The sequence below is a fragment of the Opisthorchis viverrini genome, assembly GCF_000715545.1.
Source record: "Opisthorchis viverrini unplaced genomic scaffold opera_v5_337, whole genome shotgun sequence".
NCBI classification, from domain to species: domain Eukaryota; kingdom Metazoa; phylum Platyhelminthes; class Trematoda; order Opisthorchiida; family Opisthorchiidae; genus Opisthorchis; species Opisthorchis viverrini.
Window position 1 is genome coordinate 241236 of NW_008751995.1, and position 15239 is coordinate 256474.

At 43.1% G+C, this 15239-nt stretch overlaps 1 protein-coding gene across 1 annotated transcript; it reads right to left on the reverse strand.

Annotated features, from left to right (window-relative positions):
- Nucleotides 1-3843: 3843 nt before the first annotated feature.
- Nucleotides 3844-14495, reverse strand: T265_15061 (hypothetical protein; the record flags this gene model as incomplete). The annotated part of the gene is given in 5 exon segments (XM_009176428.1): nt 3844-4038; nt 4739-4894; nt 4904-4965; nt 11915-12026; nt 14388-14495. Coding segments are annotated over 5 exon segments (633 nt in total), but the record flags the coding sequence as incomplete, so codon positions are not given.
- Between the last annotated feature and the right edge of the window lie 744 nt (nt 14496-15239).

Consider the following 15239-nt stretch of genomic DNA (forward strand, 5'->3'; position numbering starts at 1 on the left):
CCAACTCTAATGTGCTACTGCTAGACTGGGTGGGTTCGAACCCTAGCCCCATGCTTGCGGATGAACTGAGTTAAGTAGTAGACACATTTGTTTACCTGAGCAGCTGTATCAGTCCCGGTGGTCTCGCAGAGGATGATATTTCCACCCGGATTGGAAAGGCCAGAGCAACTTTTGCGAACCTACGTCATCTGTGGCGTAGGCGTGACATCAGCTTCTCTGTCAAGGATCGAGTTTACAATGCTGCGGTGCCCTCCATATTACTATACAGATCAGAAACCTGGCCGCTGCGCGCCGAGGACGTCAAAAGACTTTCAGTGTTTGGCCATCGGTTTCTTCGGAGCATTGCCGAATCTGGTGGGAACACCGGATTAGCAATGCTGAAGTTCGTCGAATGGTATTCGGGATAAATAACTCACCCTCGATAGATGAACTGATCACACTGCATAGGTTGCGCTGGCTTGGCCACGTGCTGCGTATGCCAATCGACCGAATTCCTCAAAGGGCTCTTTTCGCGCAACCATGTGAAGGGTGGAAACGGGCAAAAGGAGGTCAAACAATGACTTGGCAGCGAAGTATAAAAGCCATTACCAGCAAGCTCATCTGCGCTGGTCATTGCCATCTTTTTGGATGGGTATCCCGAGACGGGCCATATCAATGGTTAGAGTCATTCTCAGATATGGCCCAGTCGCACCCTCAATGGCGCTCTTGCATTCAAGCTATCGTCTTCAATCCATTGCTCCCTTCCCGAACCCTCCACTTAACAACCCACCTACAGTGCTGTATTTATGCAGCTCACACCTCCAATGCGCACCTACCTACCCCACCTCCCCGAATCTTCGGTGAACGAAACTGTGGCAGCCACAACCACTGTACGGCAAGTACGCGGTCATTATAGCTGACAATGATGATAATGATGATAATCACTCATGTCCAAGTGAGAACATTTTTGATAGGGTCAAAAATGTACAGAAGATAAAGGCTATTTTGGTGGTCGAATTCGAATGACTTCTGGACAACCGTAGGAGCGTTCGAGCCTGATGATCGCCTGAATAACTGAGGTTAAAAGCAGATCAGCTAGAACACATTTTAGTTTGGCTCTGAAAGTTGCTGCGTAACGTCTAGAAGGCTGGGGTTAGTTTTACGGAACTCTTAGTATCAATCTGAATAGTTTTAGGTGGTTGATGGCTTGCAGAATGCGCATTGGCATCACTCTCATTTGAACGGTCCTCCTCCTGTTCTGGAGCAATTATTCTGGTGAGTAAACAATAAAGAGGGAAGTCACTCGACTGCAGTCCCGCTCTTGCTAGAGCTGATCATCAGTCCGTATCGTTGACCGTGAAAAGGTTTTGGGCCCCGGACATCCGACGTGGCACCACCTAGCTGAGAAGTCCTGACAGGCGTGTCAATCGACTGGCAAACAGAAGAGTTACAGTGGATTGCTGTTCGATATGTCGGACGAACTGCTTAAATCGCTCAAGTTAGAACACGCCCAAGCACGTTCGTCTATTCCCATGTGACAAATCATGTGCGTCCAGCGTGCGCTCACCTTGCCTGACAGATGTCCGGGGATCAAGCCCCGGTGCAACCAAGGGTAAGCACTCCTAGTGAGCGTTAGAGCAAAACTCCTGTCTATTGCTGTATCCTTTCGGTGTGAACTAACCAGAATCATCAGAAGGAGGTCCGTTCAAACGAGATTGATGTAAACGTTAATTCAATGTGAGTAGTCTGAAAGCTGTATTTCCAGCACACCTAAAAATGAAAACGAGTGTGGAATTCCAGTACCCGAATGAATGACCGGGGTATCTCGTATCGCAGCTGCCTAGGCATGGATGTTTGTGGTAAGGCTTTTTTTTGAAGCCGATCAGATCGTAATCCCACTGGTAGGATCGGTGGACAATCTGTAGATCCAAGTCTCAATGATGGACTTGACAGTGTCATTCTAGGATGCCTGGCCTAGTTTTTCAGCAAAGACCATCCGAATTACGGCGCACAGTCGACGTCGGTGGACTGGCTGGCGGATTCTAGTGACAATAGACCATCGTCTTTATGAGGGGTTTTCACCAGAATCTTCAGAAAAGATTCTAAATACCTTGTCTCTGACATCAGTCAATTACAATGGCCTCTCATCTACACGGTTTGCAAAGCTGATCCAATGAGACTGACTAACTGTGATAAGCCAGAGGAGTTACGTCCCCGTCAGCATAGGAATGTTGAGACGTTGCAGGCAGACATTAGTGGGCGTCAACACTTGGGGCCCATAAGACACTGGAAAAGGATGAATTCTTTACGGACGCCAGCTTTACTCACGGAAGCTATATATCTGTAATAGTAACATCAGCTGTAGCACTCTTTCGGCGCCTAGCTGCCATGCCACGCGAAGGAAGCACGAGAGCTGGCCCAGGCTGCCAGGTTGTCCAAGCCTAGACAGGGGAAATTGAGAGGCGGTTGAATTCGGTGAATTCACGCTCTAACCACTTGATCTATTCACTGACTGTGGAAAGCGATAGAAAACTGCAACAAACACAAGCGAGTAGTTCTCTATTCAGAATCGGTGCGAAGTAAGAATATGTGCCTGAAATAACCATTATTTTGTTAAAATATTCACAGAAAACAACAAGTGGTATAATTATCACTCCAAAATGGGCTTTTGCCTAGGATATACATTTTGCCTACACTTAGGATATTTCGGGCCTGTGCCGCTTATCTATATAATCGAAAATACAGTATACACAGGGATTAGCAACAGATTAACAGATTAACAACTAACAGAAAAGGCATATACTCTGGCAGGCATATGAAATCCAATCAACAGAAAATGGTCGAGATAAAAGTAGAAGTGGGGGTAGAGAAACTGTAGACTAGTTTTGGTGGCACCGACAAAGGTAAAGTAACAAATACTGCGGCAAAACAGTGGTGGCAGCATCGACACAGACAAATGAATAAATGTGCTGTCTCACAGATCCAAACGAGGTTCGAAGTTTATTCTTTCGTTTGTCTTTACACTCATTCAAAAGTACTCACAATCTGGACAGTTCTCAAAGCTTAGTTTCGAAAGGGCCTTTCCCGAGGCAAGTTTTATTACCTTGGTGTACATTGTGGGTAGCTTCGAATAGGAAGCAAAGTACACGATGCAGGAAGAAGAACCGACACGTCAGGTGGGACTGGAGACCATGGATTCTCGTTGGTCTGATAACGGTTCTACCTGCTGCGCCATAGTAAACACCGCTTGTTCTCCTACACGTGTATCTGAACTGTACATTCAAGCCGATTCAGATCACAATGCACTCATTGGCGCACCAGTGTGTTTTTCACAGGGGACTCACCTGAATCTCTCGTTTTTGATGTCGTTCTTCAACTGAATGTGTTGCACCAGGCCGTCTCATTCTTCAGCTGGTACGATATTCGGAATATTGTATAGACGTAACGCACTGAAAACTCATGGACAACCCAAGACCAATTTCACTCTTCGTGAGTTGACCAAAATTAGAGAACTGCGCCTACGTGACGGGCCCTAAGAAGGGTGAAAATAACCTTGCGTGAAAGTAAGCCCAGCTGAATAGCTTCGAAAGTTGCAACAGTACAGAAATGACTGTCTGAAGCGAGGTCCATGCATATGAGGATTTATTTGTGATCCCACTCGCACACACCGTACGTATTTCGGATATACACGTTCGATATCATTTTTTTTACAGTATTTCCTTCAGTAATTGACTGAGCATCCAAGTCATAGAACTGTGGTGGTGGCATAGTCAGCTGCGATGTCGATGGTAACATTATTGGTGGCTGTTTGACCATTCCCCATCCTTGTCAGCATAGTAGGTAACCAAGAGATGGTGGTCGTTAGCTTGTTCGCTGAGCTGGGCAATTTGATTGCAAACGTTTCATCACCAATCGAGGTGACATCATCAGTGCGTTTTTGTGGAGCGTGGTAGTGCGTAGCGGTGGGTTGGTGGTTGTGCCTGATGATGTCACCTCAATTGGTGATGAAACGTTTGCAATCAAATTGCCCAGCTCAGCGAACAAGCCAACGACCACCATCTACGATACCTGAGCTACCAACATTTTCCTCTACAGTGACCAAGAGAGTTCAGTTGACGTTAGTGGATGATCTTCGAAATCGCTTCAGGAAAGTTCAGTGGAATTGCGTGGTCAAATTTTCCAAATAGACTTTCTCGCTGACTATCTCATTTTTGAGGTACCACTAACGAATCAATAGCAGTAGCGAACGTCAACTATTAATGCATCAGTCGCGTGCGTCAAATCAGTGTGGAGTCTGAGCACACATATTCGATATGGGCTAGCATCCACATCAACTCCTTCGTAAGAGCTCTTGTTCGCCAAATGAAAAATCCATTGTTTTGTTCTGCCTATCTGTTCTTTCGTCGACGACATGCTTAGTTGGGTTCATACTGAGGATAGCTACTTCGCCAAACCATTCATGAACCTGAGAATATTTCGCTTATTCTAGACTTTGTTTCTGCATCAGTGTGTAATATGAGAACATACAGGTCACTGACAATATGGGCTAGACGCATAGATTATTTCGCACTGAGGGCACCAGCCCCTTGACCAGGCTACCACAGGCTAGACTTTTGATTGAAGTTTGTTATTATGTACAACGAGGGAAATGCTTCGACGCATAACTTCATTTAAAAATGAAAGCTGATCCACCTAAAGTGGAGTGGGGTCCCTTTAAAAATGTGGAAAACCGACTACATATAACAGGCCTCGAATGTACGCTGACAATATATTCAAATGTTGGTAGGTCGGTTACGCTAATTGGTTGTAGGTCGGGTGGCTGGTGACCTGTTTGCCGAGCTTGGCAGTTTACTTGCAGGAGCCTCGTCACTAATCTTGGAGATGTAATCAGTGTCCAGAAGCGCGTTGGTGATGTCTACTTAACTGGTAACGAAACGTTTGCAAGGAAACTGCCAAGCTCGGCGAACAGATCAACATCCAACTGATCTGAAGCTCTTAAAAGTACCTTAATTTTTAGGACCTACTTTGTGCAGTTTATCAGAATGGAAGCCGCAGTCCAATGCAAAGTTGTCCATGGGGTACGAAACCCTAACCGTCACGATTTTATGCACTCGACGACCTCAACCAACATTGAAAATCGTTAGGGTATACGCCCTCTACCGGTGGGGGGGGGGGGAGAATTCTTCCCCTGATACAGGGCCGGTTTTGGATTCAAAGGAGTAAGTGTCTTCTCTGAATTTGTCAGAGGATTTAGTAAAATTCAGTTCATTTTAGTCCCAACTGATCACAACGACAATAAATTTGGGGAGAGAAGGACGAAACATTCGGCAAAGTGTTTTGCAGCTCCCTTTACTGCGTAACCCCAGCTTGCATCCTAATGTGCTATTCAGAACATAAGTCTCTGCGTGTTTGGCTGTGACAACGATTGATAAATGCTCTTGTGGTTAAATCCGACTGAGACATTTAAAGCACTGTTTTTAATATCAGTGGCTGTTTATCTGTTTTCGCGGATTTAATGCCATTCGGGCGGATTGTGGGCTAATATGTCACTCACTGTAATTTAGCACTTGGAAAACAAACAGAACTATTTTTCAGTTTAGATTCTTATGCTAACCGTACACAGCACTGAGTGCATTGACTGCTTTATCGAATAATTCTTTTGGGCTAGCAAGACTAAACGTCTGGTCGACGTGCACTGCTTGATACCCAGTATCGAGTGAGAAAATGCTTAAAAATCGCCCACTTACAGGGTCGTGTTGATGGAGGAACTGAGTATTGGTGTAGTGATTCACATTCTTCAGGGAAAACGAAAGAGATGACAAAAACTCTCTTCTTTTGGAGAAATGTCTCTCTTACCTCAATCACAACTCAAGTCCATTGATGATAGGTATTTCCGAGAGGAGCAAGACTAAAAAATAGTTTACTTATAAGAAACTTTTGATTTCTCTCGATAACTCATCAACCGGATTTCTTGCACACCTTTTTTGTTGGAACTTCGTGAAAAACGAGCGATTTTTTGGAGTAGACAAGTCAATACTCCATGATGAGAGTCATACACACCACCTAAGTCAGATCTGTGCAGGATTTTGTCTAAACTAGATCAAAATCAACGGCCGTACTGGATTTTAGCATGGTTTTTTGCACATGCTTATACAAAAGAGCCTCAATCCGTAATTCACAGTGAAGTCGTCATTTTCCCCAATAATCCCAAATAGGATCTGCTAAAAGGCATCATTGATTGATGATTGTTCCAAAATTAGCGGTCCAAGGACGCACAACATCGGCGAAAAGACACATCTGTGGGTGCAACTGACCGTCCGATCTGTCGACCAGATGGATCCTACCGACTCATCTACCGAGGATGTCAGTTCCTAACACTTTCGTACGAAACTCCATACGTGGATCGCCTCACCCCTGCCTAATTGACTGACAGATGATGCTCAAATCTTACAGTCTTAATTGCCTTCCGTTTTACCAAATGAGGCAAGGGCAGAAGGGTTGGGTTGACAATTTTTTCATTCGACTTGTCCGTTTCCACTTTATTGTTGGTGTTGCTAAATCCTATAATGCTACATGATGGTCGTCTTTTTAAGACACATGACATGTGAGGGCACATAGGGACAATGTATTATTTTGCATGTCTTCCTGATTCCACAGGGAATAGTGTTTCCACTGTTGATTACAACCACATAAGTGAATACAATGCTTTGAATAAATTTCGCAGGAAAAAAATAACCTGGCACTGACCAAAGCAGATAATGCGAACTCAACTCAACCAATTCGTGGTTGCAATACGATTCGTTTACGTTGCTCCCGGCGGGCAATAATAAGATGGGTGTGTGGCCTGCAACAGTGCTCCACAAACTTGCTCAATGGGAAGATACTCTAGCATACCTCGTGACCAAAGGTAAACAATAACTTTTCCGTGTATCACTTCACACGCCGAAATCTCCAGTGTTTCACTTCTGACACTAGAAATGATAACCACGTAGTGTGTCGTCGTACGGGTTGAATCGTCTTATTTGGACAGCAAAGGTGTCCTTTGCTAGGGGGGTACAGATGAATGTGTGCAAACGAGTGCTAAGGATGTACATCAATCCCCGGACAGAGAGAAGGAGAAAATATCCACCCTTTTTCTACTCACCAGGTCAGTAAATATAGGCCAGTCATGTGCTCCTTCGACTAAAACTGCTCATTAGTGTCACTATGCTCATAACAACGAGCCTGTTTGTGTGCATTTTGCACAAAGTCAGGCGAGTAGAATCATGAATGCATGGTCTGGTGTGGCCCGGAGCGTCATTTCTGAGGATGTTGGATGTCGTCATAGAATATCCTCCATCAAAGCACCAAAAACTTACTTCCTTACGTTTTTCTAATAACAGAAAAAGGAAGAACGGTAATATTACACGGCTCCATCTCAGCTTATTGGACTACTGATTATTTCCGGTACTGTACATTCCAGTTTATGATAAACGTTGATATTCTCTATCTGATTCACTTGAAAACGCGCACAGCGTATTGGTAAGCTCTGTGCAGGGCCAAAACAGGCAACGCATTACGGCGGCTGACTTTGAGAATGAGTAATCTACAGAATTTAGTGAAAGGCATGCTGAGATCTTATTCTATGGTTTCTGTCGAGTGAACTCGCAAACGTACTCTTTTTCTCACTTATTCTGTTCCTCATAATGTTTCCAGCGCCTTCAGTATTTACTTAACTGAAGTTGGACAAACTTTCCGATCCATCTTAGACGATAGTTGTTGAAGATTCGGGATCTATTAGATGGATACGTCAGAGAAAAGCTATCAGTTAATTGCACCAGCTTTTCGAGCTTAACAGAGCAGTTTCGGCCATTGCTTCGTTTTTTATGCGAACACGTCTAAAAAATATCGGCGTACCAATCAGTGTACTGATTGACCGAATTACTTTTCCTGTGGGTGTTCAACTGCGCAAGTGCAGAGAGCTGTCATTCGGCATTTCCCAAGCCTACTTGCTTTAAATGAAAGTTCACACGGTTCACACAACTAGATGTTGCAAGAATAGACGAGATATCCGTTTTAGGTGAAACCGGTAACCTAAGTTACGATGACCTTGTACGGTACAGTGGTAAGCTGCGCGCGGCTACCAAGAAATTATGCAATGGGATAACATGGTGTTATTCTGTTAGGCATACGCAGATCTCGTCATACAGATCACTGCCCGGGACCTGTTTCGCTAATATTGCTCTGTTTGATGACACATATCTTACCTTTTTGGAAGTTTAACGGTTTAAAACTTCAAGGACGAGTTCCTACTCTAGTTTTCCGTTAGATGTATGAAATGAAACCCTGGAAAAGTTCCGTTTTATTGAATGGTTTTCTCTGGGCAATTTGTAGTCAACTCTTAATGAATGGCCAGCCAAGCATTGGGCTCATTACCCAGAGGAAAGCTTTTCCCAATTTTTCAGACCATTCTACTCGCGAGCAGAAAACTCCCTGAGATCAGTAAAATTCCAAGTTTCCCAGTGATTTCCCCACTGAAGTTGCACCTTTACAATCCCGAGCGAAAACACAATAACGTACACGATACCGATTGTTTACACGGTTTGGCCTGGAAACATTTGGTCACATAAACATTACTCCCGTAAATCGTTTCCGCGCCTATTGTTCAAGTATGTTTACGCTTTATTGGATTCTGGTGAGCATTCAAAACTCGATGGATATCTGTGCCCACTGGCAAAATCATTCAAACGGTTTTCGATGTGGCCGAGTAAAATGGACCACAACGGAGAACCATCCTGGCAGAAACAAAACACCGTGTTTTTTCTGCTGGCTTGATCCCGTTTTGAGTGCATGATTGTTGTTACATCCATATAAATTAATTTACTAATCTATTTGAAAAAGACCCCGACTGTTGGGGGAATTTCCTAGCTCAAACAAATAAACACCTTGAAAGAAGCGCTAACTGTGCCTCATTTCAATTTCTTATCCGTTAACAACTAGAGTACGGTTGGAATTTTCGGAAAAGCTATGCAATAAATCTCGATAGTAAATCAAGACACGTCAGTAAGCTTTGCATCCTGGGGACGTGACAGTGTCTGAAGCAGTCAATGATTCATGGAATTCCAAACAAACGGTAGAAGTCAGTTGAATTTTCTTCAGTTTAGACAAATAAATTATTACATTTAATTTATTTTTGTTTTCGTCTGTAACTACACTAGTGTGAATTCAAGTTATTCGAAACTCTCAGGTCGTTTTTACCCCGTCAACCCAATTTTTGGAGAGATCTGGCAAGCACTTTACGAAATGCTTCGTAAAAGCATAGTTGCAGCGTTGTCCAGGCGTGCGAAAAAGGGAAAAACTCGGAAAATAGAGTGACTTGGATAATATATGACTGTATCACACAATCGACAATGTTATGTTCTCTGGTGGGCTAGAACTACTCAGAATGGTTCCTTTTTCTTACATTTGACTTTAAGTAAAGCAATATATACTTGGAAAGTGTCCCGCATACAAGCTCACTTCTACGCATACTACAGATAACTATGAGTGGTCTTTTCAGAATGATTAGCACGACTTGTTACTTTTTGCTCGAAAGTTCCTCTCATCTATGAAGCTGAAAAATATCGTTTCTTTCATCGTTCTGCTGATCTCCGGTTGCAATAGTTTGCAAAACTAGTCCTTCGGGAATGAAGCGGAACGTTATCTATTCGCTTATTTGGTGATTACCTGGGTAGTGACTGAAGATACACTCAAACCTATGATAGTCTTCGATCGAGTTTGCTGAACAAAGTCCGTCGGACGTTTCACGTGGCACGATAATCGAGATTGTGCTGCATAATACTTATGTGATTACTAACAACTCTTCGACAGCTCGGCACCAGTTTAGCTTTTCTTGAGGTTCATCAAGCAGGTGCAGCCAACCCCTCCAGAGTTTCCATCAACCCCATGTTTTATTTGAACGTTAAATTACACATAACCGGAATTATAAACTAAAATTAACTTGGTGCCAACGCCCAAGAAGGGTGAAACCGCTAAAGGGCTGTTGAAGATTTTTCACGGATCCTATATGTAGCAACTTGGAAGGACTTGTGTTGTGGTCGAGTGCAAATCAACTTGAATGGGAAGTAGATGCTTGGTGAATTTGTTTCAAACTCAGTTTACAGCAAACTTATGAGTAGTGTCTTCTACCGAGAAACCAATTACTCAGGCCGACGCACCTGCTGTACACGTGTCTTGCATCTACGATAGTCACCGGCGGGTCCACATATCCACACTGTGCCCCTGTCAATATGAATGGATGACCACTATCTGGTACGACTTAGATTTGCGCTTTCATTAGCTGAGCTTGTTTTTCAACACCACTTACAAGGATTCAGCCTGATCTGACACTATTTTTATTGTCACACTCGGATAGAATGAGACCTATCTATCGAAAAGCAAGACTCATTTCCTGACATTTTAAGCGAGTCACGGGTACACATGTTGCCCATGATGGATCAGTGGATGTGCTATTCTGTAGTCAAAAGCCTGCAGCTGAAAGCCAACTGGTAATACTATTGGTCCTCTCAACACCCATCTCATAAGGCCATATAAGGATAACAAGGCGAAATTTTATGGGTTGTACAGAATTGTCTCTATGAGTAGGCTATGTAAATCTGTCAAATCCGGACCCGGTTACCTTCGTTTTGTCACCTGAAGTTCACAGTGAATTTAAGGGCTTCAGAGATGCCATTCCTTAGTTTGGACCACAAGCTTTTATTTTGGTCAAAACCTGTTCTGATAGGAATCTAAACTCATCCTTTCTACGTGCAAGACAAACAGCTGTTTTAGAAACATTTTTGTATCATCTTGTCCAATACGCACCCGTTCAAGTTTCGAGGTTCATGAATCGAAACTGTTTTGTGAGTTCAAAAGCGAAGAAAAGCTTATACATCACTACAGCGGAATATGATGCGTAGGTTGCACATCAACGGAATAACGCCACCACCGAATTTCACTCCAATGTTGTTACCGCTTGAAGACGCAAACAAAAACGCATTGAAACTAAATTATCGACCTCAGCCTGCTCACCAGCTGATCTGATCAGAAAGACATTTGTAATGAACTAATTGCAATTGCTTGACTACACATATTGAACTTCAAGGCTAATGATTCATCATAGCTCTGCTGACTATTTGTGACGCTGTCATTTGTGCACTCCACCCTGTTCGATTCAACCGACTACCAACATATGAATCTGGTGAAGGAAAATACCTGACACTTTAGAACAACCAGCGGTTCTTTAATTCTCAACAGACGATATGCATCCTGATGTATTCATTATCTAGCTGATCGTGTCAAAGAACATTTACCGGTTATAGCAGAGAGCACATACGGTCAGTTTGGTGAAGTTGATGAGGCGAAATCTACTCAAGTAGCTGTGATCAAAGATCCCGGTGTGAGGGTCTTTTGCAGTCGTCTGAATGGAGATTTAAACCTGTAAAAGCAACTCCTTCAGTGACCAGGAAATTAACGGTGTAGCTTATTATAATACACCACCGCAATTACCACTGTAACATTATGGAAACGTTAATTTGCATTTCGCGATTGCTTCCCAGCCTTTTCAAATGAATTTCCCAGAGGAAGATACTGTACCTTAAAGTGTAATTGATTAGAAACACAATTCTTTGGTCACTCTCGTTCTCTTAAATCTTGATTATTTTCAGCGTACACTGTGTGATACCACGTGGACTTCCACTGTGGCTGCTGAATTAACCTAATGGTGTCGACAACGCATGAAAGATGACAGACCAGATTAAGGGGCAACCATAATGATGTTAAAAGCTGTAAGAGTATCACCTTCTTTGTTTTATAGGACAACACTGTTTGTGCGCGAGTTAGCTCAGTGGTGAGAGCGCCAATTTACTGATTGGAAGGTCCGTGGTTCGAACCCGACCACTGACTCTCGAATATTTACTGATGGAAAGGCCCGGGTTCGAACCCGACCACTGACTCTCGAATTTTCTTGTCTGGGCTCGAGCAACCTGGCGGTTTCCTGGCCCTCGTGCCTCCGTTGGGTGGCGTGGAAGCTAGACACCAAAAGGTAGCCACAACCGAACGATTTATTCACTGCCTGACTTCTGCGAAGTAGAGGCTGAAGTACACTGCTGCGATAAAACCGGGGAAAACAAAGACTATAACTAGGTTGGAATGGTTCTTATATTTTGAGGTAACTCACATCCCTTTTATGACGTTCAGCTACTGAGCACGTAATATAACAGCAATATTCACGTGATCCCGTAGACATACAATGTGACTTCCAAGTGGGTGTGTCTTGTTGTCAGCAGATGAAGGCACATCGTGAGAAACAGGATGTGTTCAATGAAGCACAAATTCGATAGCCATAATAAGTGAACCATTACTCCTTACGTTGTTTAGGTCACTTTTTCTAGGTCAGTGCATGGTGTTACCAACGCTCCGTGGGTGTTCCACAACGTTGCTGAAATCACGTACTTTTTATTACAGTATGTAACATACCCATATTTTCTGGGAGTAGATTAGAATCACGAGCATTTCTGAAAAACAACGTTGGACGAGCTGGTGTTTCTAAAACTGCACCAAGCGAGGTACGTCATTCCAAATATTGAATGATTTAGTATCGTGTTAAAAATACCATCCGCTTTTTTTTATATTCATTATCCCGTTCACTCCGAACAATGAAGTCTCTCAATGGGCAGCATTTAGGTCCGCCTCATTCCGCTAAATCAATGATCAGTTTTGATTTTGTGTAAACAAAGCTTGCAAAACATTGTTACATACCGGAGAGTGTGCAATGCCACTGAGGCCATTCCTCATTAACTGAAAAGACTCACACTTTCCAGGACGTACGAAGTATTTTGTCACTCATCAGTAAGTGTCTACACACCACAAGGTCTTTATGACTTCTCAATTAAGGACACGGAACTTTTGCTGTAAAATTCCATTAAGCATCCACGGTTTCTTACTTGTTTCCATCTATGGCATTGAAGGGATTTTTAAGCTCTAAGACGCTACTCATAAGATTGCTGAAATTTATCTGACTACTGCTGCAATTTTGACCGGCAAGTGTAACCAGATCACATCCAGGTAGCATCTTTTTCCTTGCTGAGAGTTGCGGTCTCTTTGGTACACGACCTATATACATGAACCAAATATATATGAAGTGAAATGCCTGTGCTTCATGATCAAGGTAGCCAAGGGATATTACCCGTCTTCATATTGTACATATACGGAGGATACCAGAACACTTGTTAGATAGACTCTCTGCTCAATTACAACCTCAGGTGGAGTCAGTTTACGGCCAAGATACTTGTTACCTAGTCGCTTGTGGGTCTCAACAAAATTTGCTTCGTATTATTCCACAGTTTGCGGTAGTCCAGTGGTCTTGTTACCCTCTTATCCAGCATTCGAAAAAATTGTCTAGGAAAGTGTCCAGCAAAATATTTGACCAGATAAATTTTCCTGCACCCCTACAAACTGTCTACATCCGCTAACGTTGACAAGAGTGCGCATGCCATCCTTCAGTGGAGACATTGTTTTATTCACAGTCCTATGAGGCGCATAACTCACCCGAGGAAGCTAATTATGATCAAGGACACTGTAATTTTGCATATGGTTGATAATCGCCTGAATGTCATCTACAGCTCAGCAGCAGCCACCCGTCGGATCAGCAGCTTTGTGCACTCCCTCAGCCAGCAAGATGATATCCGAGGAGTTCTATGTGTGACAATTTCAATGATCAGTTGCTCCAAGTAATTTCCCTTGACATTTTGGTCTTTCAAAATTAAGAAAGAGCACGGAAAACTAGGGAAGAACTGGTAGGTTCACCAACATTTCATATCTAATTAAACAGCTACATGATAGAGACCATTCATTAGGTAGCTCCCACCCCAAAGTCACAAAAGCGACCGGTGAAAAAGTTATCCAGAGTGGATCTCTGACTATCTTAAAGGCACCCTTGAAGGAATGGAATAGGTTCTTCAAAACAGCGGATCGTTTCTAGCCGTTCACCAGATGCGAGTTGATCTGTTCGTCGAGCTTGGTAATTGGCTTTGGGAGGCTTCATCTTAAAAGGAAGCACCTCCAGTGGTCTGTTATTTGGGTAATTCCTCCAAGTTTACGTTCAATCGCATAACTTCTTGAGAGTATTTGGCATGTTTATCACATGTTGGTAGCCAGAAGTTTCACAGGTCCGGTTAGAATTTATACTGCCACGCAATACAAACCGAGGCCGGAGAGAACAAACTACTAAAAATAGAAGGCGTGGGGATAACCAATCGACACGAAGGAACACAGACCACAACGCAACAAAGATCACAAATGGACCAATAGATTCACCATATTTGTTGCACTTTAAGTAGCCAGTCACGTCAGAAGATAACAGATAGCCTTCGAATGCTATATAAACGCACGCAGGCAAGGAAGAAGTACCCACTCAACGGCGCACTGATGATGTCTCCTCGTATGGTGACGAAACGTTTGCAAGCCAATTGCCAAGCTCGGCGAACAGAGCAACAGCCACCTGATCAACAACCAATAAACTCACCCGAACTACCAATATTTCAACGAAGCTCAGTCTGTCACACTAACCCCCAAAAAGCCTCATTGTTCTATCAGTCCGACTTCTACACTTCAGTGTTTCATCTTTGTTAGCCGAAACTCGTGGCCTGAGTTCAAGCAAGACAGATGTTGACCAGCATTGCATTAGACATACCGGATGTTTATTCAAGCCGGAGGTCATCGCTCGCAGATAACATGTGCGGCATTCTAACAGTTGCGAGAGGACGGAGAGCTTATTACAGTAAGCTGCGTTAGAATCTAGTAACGGTGAACATAGTCCATCGGAGCTAGGACCAAATGTCAACGAATTTTATAGTAGGAAGACTGCCGCTGAAATATAAAATCAAATATATATACATAAGTATGGAAATGTATAATACATAATATGATATATATCAAATATACGTGTCAAATATATCAAATATCAAATGTATCAAACAAATCACTTATTATTCGCACTGTTCACTGGCTCCTCGTGACCGGACGGTTAAGTGTGCAAAGTACTAATCGGGAAGTCACGATTTCTAATCTCCCTGGAGCTTCGTGAGATGTGCAATGCTGATGATTTCCAGTGAATTTGGAACAGCTTTACAATGCTTCTTCATTTTTAGGCATAAATTAGTTTCAAGTAGAGGATGAGATCATCGTGGAAAATCTCCAGTCATGTCATCCTAGTACTAAATATCATTCATTTACGTTCCAAG